Raw genomic sequence first — 25,051 nt, 5'->3', positions numbered from 1 at the left:
TAAAGTAATTGAATCAGATAATTTGAATTGTTATCTTAAATTATTAGACTGTAACCTGTCTTGCAGCAATAAAACAACTGAAGCCAGACTAAAAATTAGTAGTGCTTAGGTACCTTTTTTCCATATTATTACCAACCAGTTTATAATAGACAACAATGTGTAGTTATATTGAACCTGTAATGTAGTAAAACATCCCAAGGCACTTCCTAGGAGTGCAGTCAAGCCAAATTTGAAATTGAGCCACTTAAGGAGATATTGGGGAATATGAGCAAAAACTTGGTCAAAGAGATAGGTTTTAAAGAGTCTTAAAGGAGGAAAGAGAGCAGAGAGGTTTAAGGGGGGAATTCCAGAGTTTAGGGGCTTGGCAGCTGAAGGCACGGTCAACAATGGCAGAGCAATTAAAATTGTGGTTCTCAGGATTCCAGGAATAGAGGAGCATGGGTATCTCGGATGGGTGTAAGACTTTAGGAGATTACAGAGAAAGAGAGGGGTGAGAGCAAGGGAGGGGTGAGAACAGGGCAGGGGTGGGTGGGTGGGGGTGTTGAAAATTATGATGAGAATCTTTAAATTGGTGCAATCATTAACAGGAGCCAGTATAAATCAGAGAGCACAAGGATGATGGGTGAACAGGACTTTGTGAGTGTTAGGACACAGACAGCAAGTTTTGGATAACCTCAAATTTAAATGGGCAGAAGGTGGGAGGTTGGCAAAGGGTCTGCTGGGATAGTCAAGTGCTGAGGTAGCAAAGACATGGATGAGGCTTTCAGCAGCAGAGGAGCTGAGGTAGAGACAATGTTGGGCAAAGGTGGAAACAACAAGTTTTAGTGATGATGTGGATGTTTTGTTGGATGCTCTTGGTGCCAAATATGACATCAAGATTTCAGACAATCTAATTCAGCCTCAGACATTGCCAGGGAAAGTGAAAGAATAATTGGCTAGGGAATGGAGACATTGGCTTCAGTCTTTCAAATATTTGGACAAAGTTTCAGCTCATACCATATTGGATGTTGTCACAAATCTGACAGTTTAGAGACAGTGGAGGAGTGGAGAGAGCTGGTAGAGACTCAAGCTGGGGTGTCATCAGCTTACATGTGGAAACTAACCTTGTGTTTCCAGATGATGTCACCTGGGGTAGCATACAGGTGAGAAATAGGAGGTCGTCGAGGTTAGTTCTTTGGGGGACACCGTAGGTAACTTCAGAAAGTTATGTATTTAGTTCTTTCTGTCATTACTATACAAAGTCATTGAGAAGATGCCGGATTTCTGTCATTATTATAGTCATTCAGAAAATACAGGATTAGCACCTTTCTTAAAACACAATGACGCGATTTGATATGAATGCTATTTAAATTCCACAGAGTAACGAAGGTCTTAAAGTTGTTCAACAAACAGTTTAAGATTTTTTATCCTGAAATTACAAAATTTATGGAAGGCATCAATAATTTATTTAAAATATTGATTATAAATGGTGTAGAAATCATTTTAAAATCCTGTATAAAGTCACAAGAAGTGCAAACTTGGAGGTACCAACATATTCGTGATTTGATAGACTATTATTACTAATGTATGGAGATTTGTTCTCGCCTGTTATAATAACTTAGATATAAATCTGCAAATTACTTTGAAAAATCGGAAGTAAACATGGATTCATTTACAAACAAATATATTTTTCTTACCGTTACAGAGTCCGTTACCACAGCGGAAACAACAAAATGAAGTAACAATAATGCGTTTACGTTCATCATGAGTGGTGTCTTCTTTTCCTGCTGAAGTTTTCTCGCTCACGCCGTTCTCAATCCCGAACACCTCTGCCGTTGTCTGGGCGTTTTATAAATCATTGGTTGGAAATGCAAACGTCATCCTTGTTGCTGACTAATCGCTGACACCAACTTGAGGGGGAAGTGGTTGATTTCGTGGAATTATTAAACCTACAGCAGTAATCTATATATGGCTCAGAAACAAAAATTGCTGGAAAAACTCTGGAGAGGAAGACAGAGTTAACGTTTCGAGTCCGAATGACTCTTCATCAGAACTAAAGAGACATAGAAATGTGGTGAAACTGTTCTTCTCACATGTCTTCTTTCTTCCTTAACAGAGGTTTCCCACCAAAGGTGGTTGACAGGGCGCATCTCCCGCACATCCACCCTCACACCTTCCTCTCCTTTCCAGAACCGTGATAGGGTCCCCCTTGTCCTCACTTATCACCTTACCAGCCTCCGCATTCAAAGGATCATCCTCCGCCATCCGCCAACTCCAGCATGATGTCACCACCAAACATATCTTCCCTTCACCCCTCCTGGCGGCATTCCGCAGGGACCGTTCCCTCTGGGACACCCTGATACACTCCTCCATCACCCCCTACACCACAACCCCGTCCCACAGCACCTTCCCAAGCAACCGCAGAAGGTGCAACACCTGCCCCTTTACTTCCCCCTCCTCACTGTCCAAGGGCCCAAACACCTCTTTCAAGTGAAGCAGCACTTTACTTGCACTTCCCTCAATTTGGTCTACTGCATTCGCTGCTCCCAATGAGGTCTCCTCCACATTGGAAAGACCAAACACAGACTGGGTGACTGCTTTGCGGAACACCTTCGGTCTGTCCGCAAGCATGACCCAGACCTCCCTGTTGCTTGCCATTTCAACACATCACCCTACTCTCATGCCCACATGTCCGTCCTTGGCCTGCTGCAATGTTCCAGTGAAGCTCAACGCAAACTGGAGGAATAGCACTTGATCTTCCGACTAGGCACTTGACAGCCTTCCAGATTTAACATTGAGTTCAACAACTTCAGATCATGAACTCTCTCCTCCATCCTCACCCCTTTTTGATCCCCTTTTTTCTAATAATTATTATATATTTTTACAGATATATTTTTCTTTTCCCACCTATTTCTATTATTATTTTTTAAATGTATATCATCCATTGTTTTATCCCCACTTTTTAGTATATTTAGATCCCCTCCCCCCAACCCACCCCCACTAGGGCCATCTGTCGTTTGCTCATCCTGCTTTCTACCCTCAATGTCACCATTAGCATATCCTTTAGCTAACATCACAGAATCTTACAGTGCAGAAGAGGCCCTTCAGCTCATCAAGACTGTACCAACACCTGAGAAACGCCTGACCTACCTAATCCCAATTACCAGCACTTGGCCCAAGCCTTGAATCTTATGACGTGCCAAGAGCTCATCCAGGTACTTTTTAAAAGATGTGAGGCAACCCCACTTCACTACCCTCCCAAGCAGTGCATTCCAGACCATCAACACCCTCTGGGTAAAAAGGTTTTTCCTCACATCCCCCTAAACCTCCTGCCCCTCACCTTGAACTTATGTTCCCTTGTGACTGACCCTTAAACTAAGGCTGCTCCCTATCCACCCTGTCCATGCCCCTCATAATCTTATACAACTTGATCAGGTCGCCCCTCAGCCTTCTCTGCTCCAATGAAAACAACCCAAGTCTATCCAAAATAAAAGCAAAGAACTGTGGATGCTGGAAATCCAAAACAAAAATAAAAATACCTGGAAAAACTCAGCAAGTCTGGCAGCATCTGCAGAGAGGAACTCTGTTAATGTTCCGAGTCCGTATGAACAACATCTCCAACCTCTCTTCATAACTTAAATGTTTCATCCCAGGCAATATCCTAGTGAATCTCCTCTGCACCCACTCCAGTGCAATCACATCCTTCCTATAATGTGGTGACCAGAACTGCACACAATACTCCAGCTGTGGCCTCACAGGTTTTATACAACTCCAACGTGACCTCCCTACTTTTGTAATCTATGCCTCGATTGATAAAGGCAAGTGTCCCATATGCCTTTTTCACCACCCCACTAACATGCCCCTCCGCCTTCAGAGATCTATGGACACACACGCCAAGGTCCCTTTGTTCCTCAGAACTTCCTAGTGTCATGCCTTTCATTGAATACTTCCTTGTCAAATTACTCCTTCCAAAGTGTATCACCTCACACTTTTCAGGGTTAAATTCCATCTGCCACTTATCTGCCCATTTGGCCATCTCGTCTATATCTTTCTGTAGCCCAAGACACTGTTAACCACCTGGCTAATCATTGTGTCATCCACAAACTTATTAATCCTACTCCTCACAGCGTCATCTATGTCATTTATATAAATGACAAATAATAGGGGACCAAGCACAGATCCCTGTGGTATGCCACTGGACACTGGCTTCCAGTCACTAAAGCATCCTTCTATTATCAGCCTCTGTCTCCTACAACTAAGGCAATTTTGAATCCACCTTATCAAATTACCCTGTATCCCATGTGCATTTGCCTTCTTTATAAGTCTCCCATGTGGGACCTTGTCAAAGGCTTTGCTGAAATCCATATAAACTACATCAACTGCACTACCCTCATCTACACACCTGGTCACCTCCTCAAAAAATTCAATCAAATTTGTTAGGCATGACCTCTCTCTGACAAAGCCATGCTGACTATCCTTGATCAAACCTTGCCTCTCCAACTGGAGATAGATTCTCTCCTTCAGAATTTTTTCCAATAGTTTCCCTACCACTGACGTGAGATTCACTGGCCTGTAATTCCCTGGCTATTCTCTACAATCCTTCTTAAATAGCAGAACCACATTAGCTGTTCTCCAGTCCTTTGACACCTCTCCCATGGCCAGAGAGGAATTAAAAATATCACCACCGTCAACACCCCTTTGACCTTTTGTCTATGACATCTTTGGCAATCTCTTCTTTGCCTCCACCTATCACTGGCCCTCTATCCAGCTCTACCAGTCCCACCCCACTCAACCAGCTTATATTTCAGCTCATTTCTATTTTTCCTCAGTTCTGTTGAAGAGTCATATGGACTTGAAACGTTAACTGTATTCCTCTCCACAGATGCTGTCAGACCTGCTGAGTTTTTCCATCTATTTTTGTTTTTGTTTCAAAGAAACCAGGATGTGTTGTTAATTCTTCTAACTTGTTCCGGGTAATGATTGCTGTTTGACAGTTGGAAACATCTGAAGTTTGCGATTTAAATAAAAAGTGTGGTTATGGGTACCCGCATGGGCCCCAGTTATGCCTGTCTCTTTATGTGGTATGTGGAACATTTCTTGTTCCAGTTCTACTCAGGCCCCCTCCCATAACTCTTTCTCTGGTACATCGATGACTGCTTCGGTGCCGCTTCATGCTCTCGTCTGGACCTGGAAAAAATTATTAATTTTGCTTCCAATTTCCACCCCTCCATCATTTTCACCTGGTCCATCACTGACACTTCCCTTCCCTTCCTTGACCTCTCTGTCTCAATTTCTGGTGATAGACTGTCCACCAATGTTCATTACAAGCCTACCGATTTCCACAGCTACCTAGACTACAGCTCCTCACACCCCACTTCCTGTAAGGACTCCATCCCATTCTCTCAGTTCCTTCACCTCGGTCACATCTGTTCTGATGATGCCACTTTCCAAAATAGTTCCTCTTCCTTCTTCCTTAACAGAGGTTTTCCACCCATGGTGGTTGACAGGGCCCTCAACCATGTCTGGCCCATCTCCTGCGCATCCGCCCTCACAACATCCTCTCCCTCCCAGAACCATGATAGGGTCCCTCTTGTCCTCACTTATCACCCTACCAGCATCAGCATTCAAAGGATCATCCTCCGCCGGACTTAATATTGAGTTCAACAACTTCAGATCATGAACTCTCTCCTCCATCTCCACCCCCTTTCTGATCCCCCTTTTTCTAATTATTTATATTTTTAAAATATATTTTTCTTTTCCCACCTATTTCCATTATTTTTAAATGTATTCCCATCCATTGTTTCATCTCCACCTTTTAGCCTATTTAAATCCCTTCCCCCCACCCCACCTCCACCACGACTATTTGTCACTTGCTCATCCTGCTTTCTACCCCTAATTAGCACATTTCTTAGCTAATATCACCACCATCAACACCCCTTTGTCCTTTTGTCTATGACATCTTTGGCAATCTCTTCTTTGCCTCCACCTATCACTGGCCCTCTATCCAGCTCTATCTGTCCCACCCCCCTCAATCAGCTTATATTTCACCTCATTTCTATTTTTCCTCAGTTCTGATGAAGAGTCATATGGACTCAAAATGTTAACTCTATTCCTCTCCACAGATGCTGTCAGACCTGCTGAGTTTTTCCAGCTATTTTTATTTTTGTTTCAGATTTCCAGCATCTGCAGTATTTTGCTTTTATCCTGGTTTCTTTGAAACTTGCTTTCATCAATCCTGTGGGAAGATCGGCAATGGGTGTACTGAGGAAAGAGGGGCATGAGCTAAGGGACTGGAACTACATAAGGAAGATACAAGGAGAAAGGTCATAAAAGGCATATTTGGTGTGCTGTGGGAGTTGGAGGACCGATGGATGAGTGGGGTACTTGGGTTATATTAGTTACAAGTGCATAGGGCAGAGATAAGGAGAGGGATGGGGAAAAGGAAGAATGGAGAGTTATAAGAAAGTGGGATTGAGAGCAACGACTGGGGAAGAGACCATGGTGATGAACAGTGAAGTAGATAGGGTGAGACGATGGCGAAAGTGCAAAGTGAAATGTAAAGTTGAGTGAGGGCAGCAGAGAAGAGACCAACACATAAGGGTTTGAGGATGAGCAAACCCAATCTGTTGTCTTCTCAGCTACACTACCCCATCCATGCATTACCTCCCACCTAAAAGAAAAGTCAAACAAGGAAGCGAAAAAGGGAGAATTATAAACAATTTGAAAGTTGCAGAGAAGCAATAGAGAAGGGAAAGACACATAGAAGAGAAGATGCAGAAGAGGAGAAACAGCAGCACGATGATGACAGAGACAGATAAGAAAAATCACTTCCTCCAAAGTAATATGTGATTTTTGACACAAGATATACCCTTACCAAGTGCATGACTTTAATGTTCCTACTGCTGCACTTGTAAATATGATTTATTTTAAAAAAGGAAGCAAAACAGTGATTTCATAATGAAATCTTCTTAGCGGATGTCAGAAATTTACAGGCATTACAATTGATTGTCTATGAACAGTGACTTTAAAGAGACATGCTGATTAGCAACTAAGCACCACAACCATATCCATGCCTCAAATTTATCTGTAACATAATAGTTCGTCACACAGCAGGTACCACACATGCAAATTTCAGTCCCTTTACAAACAAATTAAAATAAAGCAAACAATACATGGTGTAAAATTCCTGCTCTTACATAAGTAGTAGTACTATGGGACATTCACTAGTATGTAAAGCGTTTCTACCTACATACAAACAGTTCTGTTCAAAATTTCTTTGAAAACCATGTGTTCAATTGATAAATCTTTGTCACTTTTTTGACATTACTGTTCATGGCATATCATTGCACATTGGGAAGACAAAGCACATTCTTGAGATTGAGCAGGAATGGAAAGCAAATGATAATTAGACTGGAGTCTTTTTCTGCAAAGTGTACCTCTATGAATTCTAAACTAATATTGTGTGGACATGGGAGGTGAAGGATGTGGGTATGATTCTTAATGAATACTTATTTGTCTGTCTTCACAAAAGAGGGGGCAATGCAGACATTGTAGTTAAGGAGGAGGAGTGTGAAGTATTGGATGTGATAAACATAGGGAGAGAAGAAAGTGTACAAATCACCAGAGCCAGATGAAATGTACCCTAGGCTGTTAAAAGAAGCCAGGGAGGAAGTTGCAGAGGGTCTGGCAAATCATATTCCAATCCCCACTGGAAAGAGGTGAGGTGCCAGAGGATTGGAGGTCTACTAATGTTGTCCCATTGTTTAAAAAGGGGAGAGGGATAAATTGAATAATTACAGGTCAGTCAGTCTGACCTCTGCAGTGGGCAATTTATTGGAATCAATTCTGAGGGTCAGGGTAAACTGTCACTTAGAAAGGCATGGATTAAACAAGGATAGTCAGCATTAATTTGTTACGGGAAGGTAGTGTCTGACTAATTTGATTGAAGTTTTTGAGCAAGTAACAAGGAAGATTGAGGGTAGTGTAGTTGATCTTGTCTACATGGATTTTAGCATGGCTTTTGGCAAGGACCCCCCTGACACACTGGTTAAAAAATAAAAGCCAATGGGATCCAGGGGAATGTAGCAAACTAGATTCAAAATTGGCTCAGTGGCAGGAAACAAAGGGAAATAGTTGATGGATGTTTTTGTGCCTGGGAGTCCGTTTCCAGTGGGATTCCATGGGGCTCAGTACTTGGTCTCCTGTTTTTTGTGGTATACAGTAATGATTTGGACGTAAATGTCGGGGAAATGATCAAGAAGTTAGCAAATGACACAAAAATTGCCCGTGCCGTAGATAGTGAGGAGGATTGTTGTAGAATGCAGGAAGATTTTTTTCAAGTTCAAATAAATGTTATTACCATCATATAAGCGTTTACATTTTATTGCAGTCTGTGCTCATAAACAAAAACTTTTATGAGAATGATGGAGCTCGTCACTTAATCTATTGGTCACACCCTTGATGTACTGCCAGCCCTTCTGAGGACTGGTCAGGCGGGCAGAAAAGTGGTAAATGGAATTCGACCTAGCGAAGTGTGAAGACTGGGGGGATGGGGGATTAAACCGGGCAAAGGGTTACATAATAAATGGGAGGATACTGAGAGGTGTGAAGGAAGTGAGAGATCTTGGAGTGAATATGCACTGACCCCTGAAGGTAGCAGAGCAGGTTGATGAGGTGGTTAAGAAGGCATATGGAATCCTTTCATTTATTAACTGAGGCATATAATATAAGAGCAGGGAGGTTATGTTAGAACTATATGCAACATTATTTAGGCCACAACTTGAGTACTGTGTACAGTTCTGGCCACCTCATTACAGAAAGGATGTAATTGCACTAGAGAGGGTACAGGGGAGATTTACAAGGATGTTGCCAGGACTGGAAAATTGCAACTTTGAGGAAAGATTGGATAGGCTGGGGTTGTTCTCCTTGGCACAGAGAAGGCTGATGGGAGATTTGATTGAGATATGCAAAATTGTGAGGGGCCTGGATAAAGTGGATGCCAAGGGCCTATTTACTTTAGTAGAGAGGTCAGTGACTAGGGGGCATAGATTTAAAGTGATTGGTAGAAAGATTAGAGAGTAGATGAGGAAAAATTTGTTTCACCCAGAGGATTGTGGGTGTCTGGAACTCACTGCCTGAAAGAGTAGTAGAGGCAGAAACCCTCAACTCATTTAAAAGGTGGTTGGATATGCACCTCAAGTGCCGTAACCTGCAGAGCTATGGACCAATGGAAAATGGGATTAGGCTGAGTGGCTCAGTTTTTGGCTGGCACAGACACGATGGGCCAATTGGCCTCGAAACTTTCTCTGATTCTATGATTAAGTGAACATATGTTAATGCGTTGGATAGTACTAGCTAGAATGCAGTTTTTAATTTAAACTTATCCAAACATATTGCTATGAAGGAAAGAGTGTACTGTCGATGATTTGATTAACTCATTCCAAGTAGAAAAGTAGATCAAATCACTGAAAGTTATTAGACCACAATAATGGAAAAGTAAAGTATCTTAGCTATCTAAGCAGTTAACAATGATATTGTATTCCAAATCATGTGAAAGAAGCAAACATTTGTAATCTTTTTAATCTCAATTGAGGCTAACATATATTGCTTACCAACATATAGTTATACCTTCATATTGAAGCAGATCTGCTGATTATTAATTAAGTCCGTAGTGTATCACAAGTACCCTTGCGTTTGTACTCCCCCTCCAACTTTAGAGACCAAAAAAGGGGACTGCTACAAGGGAGTGACAGAGGTGAAAACATACAATACATAGAAACATACATAGAAAATAGGAGCTGGAGTAGGCCATTCAGCCCTTCAAGCCTGCTCTGCCATTCATTATGATCATGGCTGATCATCCAACTCAATAACCTGCTCTCGCTTTCTCCCCATATCCTTTTATCCCCTTCGCCCCAAGAGCTATATCTAACTCCTTCTTGAAAACATAGGATGAAAGATCATGGTTGATTTTTCTGGGAACAAAGGATCCAAGGCAACTGAATGGTTAAATCGATTTGTAGTTTGTTTCCCTCAGTCTCACTCTTCATATAGCTTGCCCTAATCAAAGCTGATAAATGTATTTCATCTTATTTCTCTCAACCTGTTTTTCCCCCTTCATTGTTCCTTTCATGCTATTTTCTCCATTATCTCATGGTACTTTATTTCATCTTTTCTTTCTGATTCTGATTTCCTATCTCTCTCCTCACAGCCTCTCTAGTTTTTAACTATATGACTGCCATTCTGGTGGTGGTCAGTTTGTGAGCTGGAGCTGGTCTCTGTCAGGGGAAGTCCCAATGGTTTCCATAGGGAATGTGGTTGACTCTTAAATGCCCCTGAACAAGGGAAACTAGGGATGGGTAATAAATGCTGGCCCAGCCAGCGAAGCCCACATCCTATGAATGAATAAAATAAAGAACTTGCAGTAGCAAGACACCTTTGGCCGCCCTGGTTTTTTTTTTCGGTCTCTCTTGCCTTCCACAGAAAGAGAATAAAATCCAAAAGAAAAATCCAGGATTTACCGCACAGGACAGAGGGAAGAAGTGCCGGCTGGGAACAATTAGTGAGCCGGTGGGTGGGGGATTCGTTCAGCTCAGGGTTGGCAAGAGCCATATTTTGATGTAGTCCGGTCCGTAAAATCCAGTTCCGCTCGATGACAGCAACCCGCCCACCTGGACAGACAGCGGAACCCGCTCCACTTCGGGCGGATCCACACTCCAGGCAGATGGGGCTGCTCCACTCGGGAGGTGGCGGCAGATGAAACGGCGGGGGTGAAGTTATCAAATATCAGGGGGAGAAGGGGGTAAGTTAGCGTTACCCGCTCGGCCGATGGCGGATGTTTATGAGGAGGGAGATTTTTTTTTTTGTTTTCTTTTTAAAGACTGAGATGAAATTTCCAAAAGGAAATAATTTGAAAGTTGCAGGATGTAGAGCTCAAGGATGTCCAGCGGGATGTTTCTCAGGAAACACAGGCCCCGATTGTCACCTCCCATTAGGGAGGAGGCCAGGTTGTTGGAGTCGGGGGGAGAGACAGGCCGAAACATTTTGCTCGTAAACCTTTCTTGGCCAGCTCCCTGTTTGTGGAGAGCTGTTGGGCAGTGCAGAAGAAGGGGCCTGCATTCCTGAAGGGGGTGGGGCGACAGAGCAACCCTGAAGCCCAGAACGTGCCTTATGTGGTGACTTGTTCTCGGATCTGCTCCTGACAAGCCCTCACCACCTCTGGCTGAAGGTGTATCTGGATCACTGAGCAACTGACTGCTGAAAGTGTTATTGCATTTACCAAAGACAGGCTGGGTCCCCTGTAGTTGAGTGTCTTTGTTACTGGTGCTTTTGTACCGGCACCTTTTTTGTTATCCCTTCATGGGATGTGGACATGGCTGGCAAGGCTGGCATTTGTTTTCCATTCCCAATTTAAAAAAAAAATCATTCATGGGATGTGGGCCTCGCTGGCTGGGCCAGCATTTATTGCCCATCCCTAGTTGCCCTTGAGAAGGTGGCGATGAGCTGCCTTCTTGAACCATTGTAGCCCATGTGGTGTAGGTACATCCACAGTGCTGTTAGGAAGGGAGTTACAGGATTTTGACCCAGCGACAGTGAAGGACCGGCAATATATTTCCAAATCAGAATGTTGAGTGACTTGGAGGGGAACTTCCAGGTGGTGGTGTTCCCATTTATTTGCTGCCCTTGCCCTTTTAGGTAGCAGTGGTGGTAAGTTTGGAAGGTGCTGTCCAAGGAGCCTTGGTGAATTCTTGCAATGCATCTTGTAGATGGTACACACTGCTGCGACTGTGCGTTGATGGTGGAGGTAGTGAATGTTTGTGGATGTGGTGCCAATCAAGTGAACTGCTTTGTCCTGGATGGTGTCCAGCTTCTTGAGTGTTGTGGGAGCTGCACTTATCCAGGCAAGTGGGGAGTATTCCATCACAATCCTGACTGATGCCTTGTAGATGGTGGACAGGCTTTGAGGAGTCGGGAGGTGAGTTACTTGTCGCACGATTCCTAGCCTCTGACCTGCTCTTGTAGCTACTGGACGTTTATGGCTAGTCCAGTTCAGTTTCTGGTCAATGGTATCCCCCAGGATGTTGATAGTGGGGAGATTCTGTGATGGTAATGCCATTGAACATCAAGGGGCAATGGTTGGATTCTCCCTTGTTGGAGATAGTCATTCCCTGACACTTTTGTGGAGCGAATGTTACTTGCCACTTGTCAGCCCAAGCCTGGATATTGTCCAGGTCTTGCTGCATTTGGACATGGACTGCTTCAGTGTCTGAGGAATCACGAATGGTGCTGAACATTGTGCAGTCATCAGCGAACATCCCCACTTCTGACCTTATGATGGAAGGAAGGTCATTGATGAAGCAGCTGAAGATGGTTTGGACTAGGACACTCCCCTGAAGAACTCTTGCAGTGATGTCCTGGAGCTGGCATGACTGACTTCCAACAGCCACAACCATCTTCCTTTGTCCTAGGTATGACTCCAACCAGCGGAGAGTTTTCCCCCTGATTCCCATTGACTCTGGTTTTGCTAGGGATCCTTGAGGCCACACTCAGTCAAATGCTGCCTTAATGTCAAGGGCAGTTATCCTCACCTCTGGAGTTCAGCTCTTTTGTCCATGTTTGAATCAAGGCTATAATGAGCTCAGGAGCTGGGTTGCCCTGCTGGAACCTAAACTGGACATCAGTGAGCAGGTTATTGCTGAGCAAGTGCCGCTTGATAGCACTGTTGATGACTTCTTCCATTACTTTACTGATGATGGAGAGTAGACTGATAATTGGCCAGGTTGGATTTGTTCTGCTTTCTATGTACAGGACATACCTGGGCAATTTTCCACATAGTTGGGTAGATGCCAGTGTTGTGGCTGTACTGGAACAGCTTGGCTAGGGGCACAGCTAGTTCTGGAGCACGTCTTCTGTACTATTGCCGGAATATTGTCAGGGCCCATAACCTTTGCAGTATCCAGTGCCTTCAGCCGTTTTTTGATATCACATGGACTGAATCGAATTGGCTGAAGATTTTCCCCTGAACTGAGTGGCTTGCCACACCATTTCCCAGGGCAGTTAAGAGTCAATCATATTACTGTGGGTTTGGAGTCACATGTAGGGCAGACCAGGTAAGGATGACAGATTTTATGAACCAGATGGGTTTTTCCAACAATTGACAATGGTTTCATGATCACCATTACTGAGACTAACTTTTCAATTCCAGATTATTAATTGAATTTAAAATCACCAACTGCCATGGGGAACCCTTGTTCCCAGAACATTAGCCTGAGTCTCTAGATTACTAGTCTAGTGATGCTACCACTACGCCACCATTTCCCCCTATGTCATACGGACATACGAATTAGGAGCAGGAGTAGGCCACCCAGTCCCTTGAGCCTGCTGTGCCATTTAATAAGATCACGGGTGGAATCTTACACTGGTGGGATTTTACGGTCCTACGAAGTCCATGGACTTTTGAGTGGATCGCCGCATTTTACAGCTCTTTTACGCTGGGGCCGTAAAATCCACCCCATGGTGATCTGATTGTAACCATAACTCCGCATTCCTGCCAACCCCTGATGACCTTTCACCTCCGTGCTTATCAAGGATCTATCTGCCTCTACCTTAAAAATATTCAAAGACTCTGCATCCACTGCCTTTTGAGGAAGAGAGTTGCAAAGGTTCACAGCCCTCAGAGAAAACAATTTTCCTCATCCCTGTCTTAAATGAGCGACCCCTTATTTTTAAACTGTGGCCCCTAGTTCTAGAATGTCCTGTGAGGAATTCAGAGAACCTAGGAAAGCCAACCTAAGATGGATGAAGGATCTGGAAAGGGAAACCAGAGGTGGGAGGAATTTTGATTCCACCAGGTTTGAGGAGGTTCATGTGGAGCACAAACACCAAAGTAGACCACTTGGGTGGAATAGCCAGTTTCTGTGCTGGAAATTCTGTATAATTCTATGTAATTCTGGTAACACTTAAATTCCCATCATTATACAACAGTAATAAAATGGAAACTTTTTTTTAACCCTTTACTCACAGAAAAGGCCCCAGTTTATACTTATCAGTTCACTGGCTGTTCCTATCTTAGTGCTGCTCTCACTTGCCATGTTGCTGCTGCTCATGGGGGTGCAGGAAATTCTGTGCCTTGGTCTCTTCAGCCCTGCCTAAACCCCAGAATCCCATTCCCCAGCCTTCCTCTGCTTTCCCTGACCCCAATTCTCCCTCGTGATCCTGACCCCCATTCACCTCCCTCCCTGAACCCCCCCATCCCATTCCTCGTTCTTCCATCTCCCCTGAGCCCCTATTTTTCCTCTGGTCGAGTTCTCTTCTCATTCTCTCCCTGGCCACTCCATCCCCAGTCTACTTAACCCCAATTTTCCCCATTCCTGAAACCTCATTACCCAGTTTTCCACTCTCCACCCCTATCTCCATTCTTCAGTCTTCCTTTTTTCTGACTTGATCTCCACTAGACTCTTACTCTCTTGGCTGATTGGCCTATGGTTGCCTGGATTATCCCTTTTTTGAACACAGGTACAATACTTGCAAACTTCCAATTCCCTGGTACCATTCCTATATCTAGAGTGGGATCTGGAAGATTGTGGCCATTGCCTCTGCAAATTTTAACCTTATTTTCCTTAATATCTCGGATGCATCCCATCCAGACTGGATGACTTTTCTACTTTGAGCACTGCCAGCCTCTTCTATAATCTATTTGTATTTCATTCAATTTCTCTGCTACTTTCTCCTTTACTGTGAGAATTGTAGCAGTTCTACTTTAGTGCAGACAGGCACAAAGTACACATTTAGGACCTTAGCCATGCCCTCTGCTTTTACTATATCTCCTAGGTGACCCTATCCTTTTTTAAAAAATTCATTCATGGGATGTGTGTGTCGCTGGCTAGGCAGCATTCATTGCCTGCCCTTAATTGCCCTTGAGAAGGTGGTGATGAGTTGCCTTCTTGAAATGCTGCAGTCCATGTGGTGTAGGCATACCCACAGTGCTGTTAGGACAAAGGAAGTTGTTTGTGGTTGTTGGAGGTCAATCATTTCAGTTCCAGGACATCACTGCAGGAGTTCCTCAGGGTAGTGTTCTAGGCCCAACCACCTTCAGCTGCTTCATCAGTGACCTTCCTTCCATCATAAGGTCAGAAGCGGAGATGTTCGCTGATGATTGCACAATGTCCAACACCATTTGTAACTCCTCAGATACTGAAGCAGTCCATGTCCAAATGCAGCAAGACCTGGACAACACCCAGGCTTGGGCTAACGAGTGACAAGTAAAATTCCTGCCACACAAGTGCCTGGCACTGACCATCCCCAACAAGAGAGAATCCAGTCATCACCCCTTGATGTTCAAGGGCATTACCGTCGCTGTATCCCTCACTATCAACACCCTAGGGGTTACCATTGACCAGAAACCAATCTGGACTAGCCATATAAGTCCTGTGGCTACAAGAGCAGGTCAAACGCTAAGAATCCTGCAGCAAATAACTCACTTCCTGACTCCCCAAAGCCTGTCCACCATCTAAAAGGCACAAGTCAGGATACACCCCACTTGCCTGGTTGAGTGCAGCTCCAACATTACTCAAGAAGCTTGACACCATCCAGGACAAAGCAGCAGCTTGATTGGCATCCCTTCCACAAACATTCATTCCCTCCACCATCGATGAACAGTAGCACCAGTGTATAACTTCAACAAGATGCACTGCAGAAACTCACCAAGGTTCCTTAGGCAGCCTTACAAATCAATGGCTGCTACCATCTAGAAGGACAAGTGCAGCAGATACATGGGAACACCACCATCTGAAAGTTCCCCTCGAAGCTGTACACCATCCTGACTTGGAAAAATATTGCCGTTCCTTCACTGTCACTTGGTCAATATCCTGGAACTCCCTAGCAGTTGTGGGTGTACCTACACCACAAGGACTGCAGCGGTTCAAGAAGTCAGCTTACCGTTGCCTTCTCGAGGGCAATTAGGATTGGGCAATGAATGCTGGCCTAGCCAGCGATGCCCACATCCCATGAATAAATTTTTTAAAATGCCATTGGGCCCATCAAGACCATGCCAGGTGTCTCCAATGTTTGATGTCTCCTACTGGAATTGTGTATGGATAGTTAGATGAATCTGAACTTGATCTAGACTGTGATCATCCCAATCCCTGGCAGCTAAGTAGCCCATTTGACACTGTCGGCTCATTACGTGGGCAACAGGGAACAAGTGAAACCGTGCTGCAGTAAGGAATCAACGTTTTCAGGAGAGATTGGGAAAATGTAGGGAGAAAAAAGTTATAATTTCCAACTTTAATCATTCTTCACCTCTTAAGAGTCTCCTGCAAGCCTTTGCCCTTTACCTTCTTTGTCAATAATAAAGCTCTTTGACAATATTGGGCAAGGTGATTTGCTCACAAGCCTCTTCCTTTTCAGTTCTTGAATCTGTTTATGCTTGAGTTGACAAGGTCTTGATTATTTTTGGGGCCTCCTACCTTCAACCCCCACTCCACCACATAAATCAGTACCCTTTACCTAAGCCTCACTAATAACATTTTTCTATAAAATTATATTTATAGCAGGCGGTGCATTGTAGCGCAGTGGCAGCTTCCCTATCTCTGAGCCAGAAGTTCCAGCTTTGAGACCCTTTCAGTGACCTGATGGCAATAGAAGTTGTGTTCATAACATGGCTGATTTGTAAACTTGCAAATCTTTTCAATATGCCTATGGCAGACAGTAAGAGAGGGAGAGCCTTCTGGTCAGCCAGAACCTGACAAAGGTAACGGCAAACCACTGCAGTACCTTGCCAAGCATAACCATGGACCAACATGTGGAAATCTATGGTCACCAATGTCCTCTCAGGGCATAGAATCTGAAGAGAGAGAGAGGGATGTGTCAGCAGAGTTAGAGAACCTTTCAAACTCAAGTATGTTATACATTAACAGAGCCATGTCTACATCTTAGTAGAAAGTTTTACGTGAAGATCTTCGTGTTGTCTAAAATTTTGAGTATGCTTTTATGTCATCACTTAATAAATATTTATAATGGAAATCTTTGACATGAAAAGTGTCCTGTCACTGTTAATGAGCCAGTCAGATTATTGGAATTTTATCAAAAGATTTTGTCTCTAATTAAAACTCATAATGCCCAACATATGGTATTAAACAACAATCCCCACTAGATATAGGCAAGGTACCAGAGGATTGGAGGTCTGCAAATTGTGTACCATTATTTAAAAAGGGTACAGGGGAAAGGCTAGAAAATTATAGACCGGTCAGTCTGACTTCAGTGGTGGGCAAATTATTGGAATCAATTCTGAGAGACAGGATAAACTGTCACTTAGAAAGGCGCAGGTCAGTCAGGGACAGTCAGCATGGTTTTGTTGGGGGAAGATCGTGTCTTACTAACTTAATTGAATTTTTTGAAGAAGTAACAAGGAGGATTGATCAGGGTAGTGCAGTGGATATTGTCTACATGGATTTGACCAGGTGACACATGGCAGACTGGTCAGAAAAGTGAGATCCCATGGGATACAGGGGAAGGTGGCAAGTTGGATCCAAAATTGGCTCATTGACTGAAAACAATGAGTAATAGTCGATGGATGTTTTTGCAAATAGAAAACAGTTTCCAATGGTGTTCCTGAGGGCTTAGTATTGGGGTCTTTGTTGTTTGTTGTATATATTAATGATTTGAACATAAATGTGGGAGATATGATTGGGAAATTTGAAGATGGCACAAAACTTGGCCGTGTAGTTAATAGTGGAGAGAATAGTTGTTGTCTCCAGAATGATATCAAAGGTTTGGTTGAGTGGGCAGAAAAATGGCAAATGAATTCAATCTGGAAAAGTGTGACGTAATACATTTGGGGAGGGCAAACAAAGCAAGGCAATACTTAATAAAGGGGAGGATATTGAGAGGGGTTGAAGAAGTGAGAGACCTTGGACTGCTGTCCACAGGTCCCTGAGGTCAGGACAGATGAATAAGGTGGTTAAAAAAAGCACATGGAATGCTTTCCTTTATTGGAGGAATTATTAAATACAAAAGCAGGGACATAATGATGGAAATGTATGAAATGTAGGTTAAGCTACAGCTGGAATTTTGTGTACTGTTCTGGTCACCACATTACAGGAAGGACACAATTGCTCTGGAGAGAGTACAGAGGAGATTTACAAGAATGCTGCCAGGGTTTGAAAATTACAGCTATGAGGAAAGCTTGGATAGGCGAGGGCTGTTTTCCTTAGAACAAAGGAGGCTGAGACCTAATTGAGGTGTATAAAATGATGAGGGGCCTGGATAGGGTGGATAGTAAAGACTTGTTTCCCCTAGGTGAGGGGTCAAATACCAGGGGGCATAGGTTTAAGGTGACTGGTAGAAAGATTAGAAGGGGACATGAGGAAAAACTTTTTCATGCAGAGTGCAGTGGTGTCTGGAATTCACTGTCTAAATCAGTGGTTAAGGCTGAAACGCTCAACTCATTTAAAAGGCACTTGGATCTGCATCTGAAGCGCTGTAACCTGAAAGGCTATGGACCAGGTGCTGGTAAATGGGATTAAAGTGAACGGCTAGTTTCTTTTCATTTTTTTCTGACCGGCACAGACATGATGGACTGAATGGCCTCCTTCTGTGCCATAACATTTCTATGGTTCTAACAATCTGATTATGTTTACACTTTGAATTGTCTTTTGTGTCTTTTAATACCTTCATTTAAATTTTCACTTCAAGGATTAAACTGCTCCGAAGTAGCTGGAAAGAGTTTTCAGCCACACCCATGCATTCTGGGCATGTACAGTTTGCAAAATTGGCTACAATATGATTTGTATCAGGAAGAGTTTAAGTATAGAAAGGTGTGTCCCTTTATCCTGTGAGATTTTTGAGTTTTGTTGCTTTTTTTCCCCCAAGAGATCTTGGAAAAATTATTGAAGCTTTGTTTCAAGCTTTCTAAATGCTGTTATGAATTGGTCAGATGATAATACTGCATCAGCAGAAACCAAAACCACTGTATTTTCCAATAGAAATTGCTGACTGGCCTCAGATTTAGCTACTGAATTGGTCAGATGATAACACTGCATTAGCAGAAACCGTCACCATAGTGACACAGTTTTAGCTGTGCAGTAATTTTAGTAGAAAGTACTCTACTGTATATACGCATACAATCCAGGTAAATATACCTACATCTATCACTGTTCCAGCACAAAAGCAAAATACTGTGGAGACTGGAAATCTGAAATAAAATGCCGGAAATACTCAGCAGTTCTAGCAGCATCTGTAGAGTTAAAGTTTTAAGCCGATGACCTTTCATCAGAAGCTTTTTTTCAGACTTATACTGTTATGAACTGGTCAACCTTCAATGCCAGGGGAAGTAAAGTACTCACAATAGCAAAAACACAGTTTACTTTTATCTTATCATTACTCAAGCTACTTTGGTCTTATCATTTTATCAGCAAATATACAAAGAGGTTAAAGTACACATGTATGCCAAGTGAATATAAGTACTCACTACTTAATTACCCATGCCCAACAATGGTGATTATTTTACTTCATCCACTAATCAGTAAATTCTGATTACTAATCAGAAATACAAATTTCCCCATTTGAAATTCCAGTTGTAGATAGTGGCTAATATTTGACAATACTGTGTTAACATGGTATATTTGATGGTTAGGAGAGAAAACAAAGAGTTGTCTATTGAAATGAATTGTTTGTTGCTTTAATTGAAAATTCAGTTCAAAAATCAATTTTGTGAAGAAGTACTGAGGGTTAAGAAATTTATATAACAAACTGCACAAATGATGAACTTCTGAGCATTTGAAGTAAATTTTGTACAACTAAGTTTTGTTTATTTAAAAACTGTATAAATCAGCAACTTTATCAATAGTACATAAAATATTCCAATTCTGTGCCCTGGGCAGATGCTGGGAGTGCATATCACAAAATTATGTACCCTGTGAGTATCCATCCATTAATATTTAGAAACAGAAAATTTAGATTTAATTGCTTTAAGACAGCAACATAAAGACAGAATCTGGCTGACAATGAGATGCTTGAGGACACACAAAGTTGAGGATCAGTTGGGAAAGAGAGGGGAAGAACATAGTTTAGGATTGGGGGATGATTAATTGGATGAGCCAAGTGACAGGTTGAGTTGTAATTCTTTGGGCATCTCCTTACCTGCTAAACTTTTAGAACTTGCCAGGCTCTGCACCCTGCTGTTTGTCAAAACCCCCTCTTTAGCTCTATGGTCCCTACCAGTGCTCTCAAAGTCTGGATTCCTTTCAAAACACTGTTAGTTTCTGCAAACCCATCAAAGTGTTGCCAGTTTCTGGCCCACCTTCCAAGTGCACCTTGATTCTAGAAATACTTCCATTTCTGAAATCAGTGTCCCTGTTAGTACAGCTTGGTATAGCGATAGTTAGTTATCTACTGGCTTGCCTTAATTGAGAGAGAGCTGTTATTACTGTGGAATGGCCCAAAATTTGCTGTGGCAGGGTAATGAATGGCATCTGTTGTTCGTAAGACTTGCTTTGCCTTTTTAATGTCAACAATATTTTGTGCAGCAAATTGCTAGAAGTGATATATGGAAATGGTGCAGCACACTCTACAGGGCATCTGGTATTAGTGAACAGGGCAGGCAGCTGCATAACTCCTTAATGCATCAGATTGAAAGAGTCTGAAATTATTAGCTCGAGGACTGGCCAAGGAAGTGTAAATTAGTGTGGCTGAATTCGGTTATAGATCAGATACAGAAAGAGAAATAAAATGAAGGAAGTAACTTTTAGAGAAGGGGAAAAATAGGCCACTGCAGATCAGCTGCCTGTAATACACCCTCTTGATTGTCCTATTAATTTGAAGTAATTTCTCCCCTCCTTTCCATTTGTTCCATCCCCGCCCCCTTCATTCTCATAGGTGACTGCAAACATGGCATATTACCATACTGACATACACTGAGACAATTAATCAAATTATTTACACTTAATGCACAAAAACAGAGAGTTTAGGTAGATGCAGAAGTTCAAAGCAGTATTTTAAAATAAATATGTCGCCAAGTATATTAGATCTTGCTGTTCTCTCAGTTGATGCTTTCAATTGCCAGCAGTCTAAACAGCCTCTTGCTTTGGAGTAGTTGAGAATGGCATAGGTTCATGTAAAGGGAAATTAGATTAGTGCGTGAAGGAGAAAGGAATAGAAGGATTTGCTGACAGGGTTAGACAGAGTCTAATGGTCTGTTCTGTGCTGTAACTTCTATAATTCCAACGTGAACACTTGCACAATGCCAGTAACTGGTGCAAAAGTTAATAGCAGAATATAGTTATAAAGGTACATGTTTGTGACCTTCATAATTCTAAATAGCTCTACGCAATGGACATAGTGTGATGTGTATTACTTTGTTTTGCCAACTGTACTGCACATTGAGTAATTTTAACAAATTTCAAACGCCTTTATACAGAACATAGAGCCTTTTTAAAAAACTATTTTTAAATAGAAGTGTTTCTACAATTGCAAGATAGATCTTGAATATTAATCAATCTTTAAAAACAGATCTTCACATTTTTGCACTACACTTTAATCAAATAATAGTCATTGCTGTAGCTCTTTATAACCATATCATCTCTGAAAGCTTTAGCAAGGACCAGACTTTTTTTTAATTTGATTTTCATGCAAAGTTTGAAACATGTAAAAATAAATCTGCTCCAGGAGACTTACTGAGATAATGTTCCATTTGGTATAGTGTCTTTGCCACTGCTTTTTCCTTCAAAATGTTCTAGCACTTGCACTTGGCATTTGAATATTGAATTTTGTTTTAGAAATGGAAGTGAATTTTCCATGTTTCAGATTTTGAAATATTTGAGGAAGAAAAGCAAGTTTCCATGGATATAATAGGTAGATTTCTCAAATGATTGCTGCTCCCATTTTATTTGTCTCGGGGATGAAATGGAGTGGATTGATAACAACTCTGGGAGGCAAATGATATTTTGTGGATGTAACTGAATAAAGGGAGAGTTAAAAGAAACAATCCTAAAAGCTAGACATGTATTGAAACTACTAATATCTCAGTTGTAAATCAAAACAAGTGGTACAGTTGAAAATTAATGATTTACTATAGAAAGCCAGTTATTTACTGCAGTGATTATTGTAATTCATCTGATATGTGGAGGAAGATAAAACTTGGGTGCAGAGATACATATTTAGTCTTGAATTCCTCTGCTGTAAACTTAAATTTCTAACTGGGGTAATGAGTACCTAGCATGTATCATTGACAGTGACCTTTGCTTACTGGTACAAGTCTCGCAATGAGCCTTGCTACCCAGAATTAATTGTGTCATGAAAGTGACTGTTGCACAGTTCAGGCAATGGTCTGGTTTCCACTTTGTTCAACTTTAAAGTTTGTTTTTCTTTTATAGTGGATATATTAACTGCAGCTGCTGTCCTTGCTACTATAAAATGTTTGTTTATTTAATCAGATTCAATTGTTTTAAATACTTCACAAATTCTTGCTACTGATTTTTAAAATACAGTTGCCTTCGTTTAATGAATAATTCATATATATTGCATATTCTTGTTTTTATATCTTTGAATAATTTTTTGTTTATATTAGATGTTTTATGTGCAACGAATCTCAAAGGATATGCCTTTATTTCTCCATAGATCGTGAGCAGCAACGGCACTGGACATTAGAGTTGCAGTACTTATCACTGTACTTTGTACCAGCAACTAAGAAGATTTTGTTCTCCAGGATCAACACATCAAGCAACATTAAACAGGACAGAAATAATGCTTTACACCTCGAGGGCAGTTTTGATGCACACTGTTCACGCAGCAAGAAATATGCATAGATTGATTGGGTTCATGAAAGTGAATGTCTCAAGCAGTTTGTTTGCTTGGTCCCGACAACACCAGAACTTAAGTACATCAGCTAAAACCTGTGCTCCAAAGAGAAAAACATATAGCTACTTAATAGTGGGAGGAGGTTCGGCAGGATGCGTCTTGGCAAACCGTCTTTCAGAAGACCCCAATAATTCAGTGCTCCTTTTAGAAGCAGGGCCTAAAGATATACAGTTGGGTAGCAAACGACTAATGTGGAAAATTCATATGCCGGCTGCCTTAATATACAATCTCTGTGATGATAAATATAACTGGTATTATCAGACTACTGCTCAAAAACATATGAATAACCGAGTAATGTACTGGCCTAGAGGTCGTGTTTGGGGAGGATCCTCCTCGTTGAATGCAATGGTATATATTCGTGGGCACGCAGAAGATTATAATCGTTGGGAGAGACAAGGTGCTACTGGTTGGAATTATGATCACTGCCTCCCTTATTTTAGGAAGGCACAGTGTCACGAACTGGGAGCGGACAGGTATAGAGGGGGAAATGGACCATTGCATGTATCACGTGGAAAGACAAACCATCCTCTCCATGTTGCTTTTCTTGAAGCTGGGCAGCAAGCTGGCTACCCATTTACTGATGACATGAATGGATTTCAGCAAGAGGGAGTTGGTTGGATGGATATGACAATTTACAAAGGTATTGGAAGTTATTGTGCTAATCGTTTTTCTCTAAAGAGTTTGAAGAAATTACTACTTATATTTGAAATTTATCCTGCAATTGAATTATAGGATGTGCAACTGAAAACCAACAGAAGTCACTAAAATTATTACATATTTGTGTTCCATTAGCACTTGTCAAGCAGCTAATATGTCACTTAACCAGTCTGAGTGCCAAGATGTTTGTTAATGCAGCTCTGAGCAGTACTTTTGCAAACTAGTTTCTAAAGGTCCATTTTACAGACAAGCTTTGAATGCTATAATGGGAAAACAGTGATGGCTAACGTGGTGGGAAGTGTGAAATTATCCCAAACTAATTTGCTTTATACAGTACTCCTCATGCAAAAAAAAATTCAAAGTCCTTTATATTAGGGTGGTATTGGTAGCGCATTGCAATGACTGACTAGCTCTATTGGTCTTTTTTTAACCAAGTTGTACATCTTCCTGTACAGACTTCCTGCTGCCCTGAATTAACTCCTACATTGCTTCTCTCATAGCTGACTCTTTTCCTATAGGCCCATTGCCAAGAGTTGTACTGTTACAAGTTGTGTGCCTTCCAAGTCCTGGACTGTCCTTTCCTCCTCTGTGATACAATGGTTGTTATATTTGTGCTTTTGGTAACAAACTCCTTTTAATATTCTGTATTTTTGATGCTGTGGTGATCTTTAACTTCCTTCGACTTAGGGAAATCTGCTATGTACTTAAATTTGTTGATCAGGTGTATCCTGAAATGAATTACAGTCACTTTTTGATTTGACTGTGCAGGAGTGGAAAGCTGTATATGTTCATTATTAATTTAATTTTTTCTTGAAGGATTAGAATCTTCATCACAGGTTAAACATTGACAAATATTCCATTGGAGGTTTTCTCCAATATCATCAATCTATAATTGTTACATTTTTCCTAAATTTGTTCAAGAAATAAAGAATTTGTATTCTATGACATTTTTCACAACTTCAGTATATCCCAAAACATTTCATAGCCAATTAATTCCTTTTGCAGTATAGTTTCTGTAGCATAAGCAAATGTAGCAGCTTACTTGCGAATAGCACGGTCCCACAGATAGTAAAGAGATGAATAACCAGTTAATCAGCCTTATCAGTGTTGATTGAACTATTGGCCAGAAAATGAGAGAATTTTCCACCTTTCCTTGACAAAATCATGAGACCTGTTGTGTGAATGGCAGACAGGCTTCTGTTTAACATTTCATACTTCCCCATAATTGTCGTATTACCTCAATTTCCATGAACATTTGCAGAAATTCACTTTTTTTGGGCTGCAAAGCGTTTGCGGTATTGAGTCATACAACCAAAAAGTCACACTTTCAATTGCTGATTGGCAGTGAGCTAACATTCCCACTAATATGTGAAGTTCTTGATTTAATCTCTACTTGGTAACCCCTGTTGGAAAGTGCCCCGTGTGTGGATGTCAGGTGAGGACAGGATTTAGACTTGACACTGATGCCCTCAATAGAAATGACCTGCCATTATTCATTGACTGAGTTTGCACATAACATGTGTTTGAGCAAAGTGTGGGAAGGAGAGGTTCAAAGGAAGGG

The 25,051-nt window shown here is 41.8% G+C and overlaps 2 protein-coding genes across 5 annotated transcripts in view; one reads left to right on the top strand and one right to left on the bottom strand.

Annotated features, from left to right (window-relative positions):
- Window positions 1-1,803, bottom strand: part of LOC121279601 (interleukin-17 receptor B) — a 36,320-nt gene extending 34,517 nt beyond the window's left edge. For all 3 annotated transcript variants that reach the window (XM_041190753.1, XM_041190755.1, XM_041190754.1), the window contains exon 1: window positions 1,677-1,803. In XM_041190753.1, coding sequence (XP_041046687.1) covers window positions 1,677-1,745 — 69 coding nt within the window. In that variant the 5' untranslated portion in view covers window positions 1,746-1,803. The remainder of the gene's footprint in view (window positions 1-1,676) is intronic.
- Window positions 1,804-10,674: 8,871 nt separating this feature from the next.
- Window positions 10,675-25,051, top strand: part of chdh (choline dehydrogenase) — a 55,703-nt gene continuing 41,326 nt past the window's right edge. Inside the window, exons 1-2 of one of the 2 annotated variants that reach the window (XM_041190872.1) lie at window positions 10,675-10,780; window positions 22,594-23,473. In XM_041190872.1, coding sequence (XP_041046806.1) covers window positions 22,720-23,473 — 754 coding nt within the window. In that variant the 5' untranslated portion in view covers window positions 10,675-10,780; window positions 22,594-22,719. Of the gene's footprint in view, window positions 10,781-18,672; window positions 18,795-22,593; window positions 23,474-25,051 lie in introns of those variants that run through there. The other variant, XM_041190873.1, reaches the window with a different exon arrangement.

This window comes from Carcharodon carcharias, chromosome 7 (assembly GCF_017639515.1).
Source record: "Carcharodon carcharias isolate sCarCar2 chromosome 7, sCarCar2.pri, whole genome shotgun sequence".
Taxonomy (NCBI): domain Eukaryota; kingdom Metazoa; phylum Chordata; class Chondrichthyes; order Lamniformes; family Lamnidae; genus Carcharodon; species Carcharodon carcharias.
The sequence above is the reverse complement of the archived record's forward strand: the minus strand, read 5'-3'. Positions and strand labels throughout refer to the sequence as shown.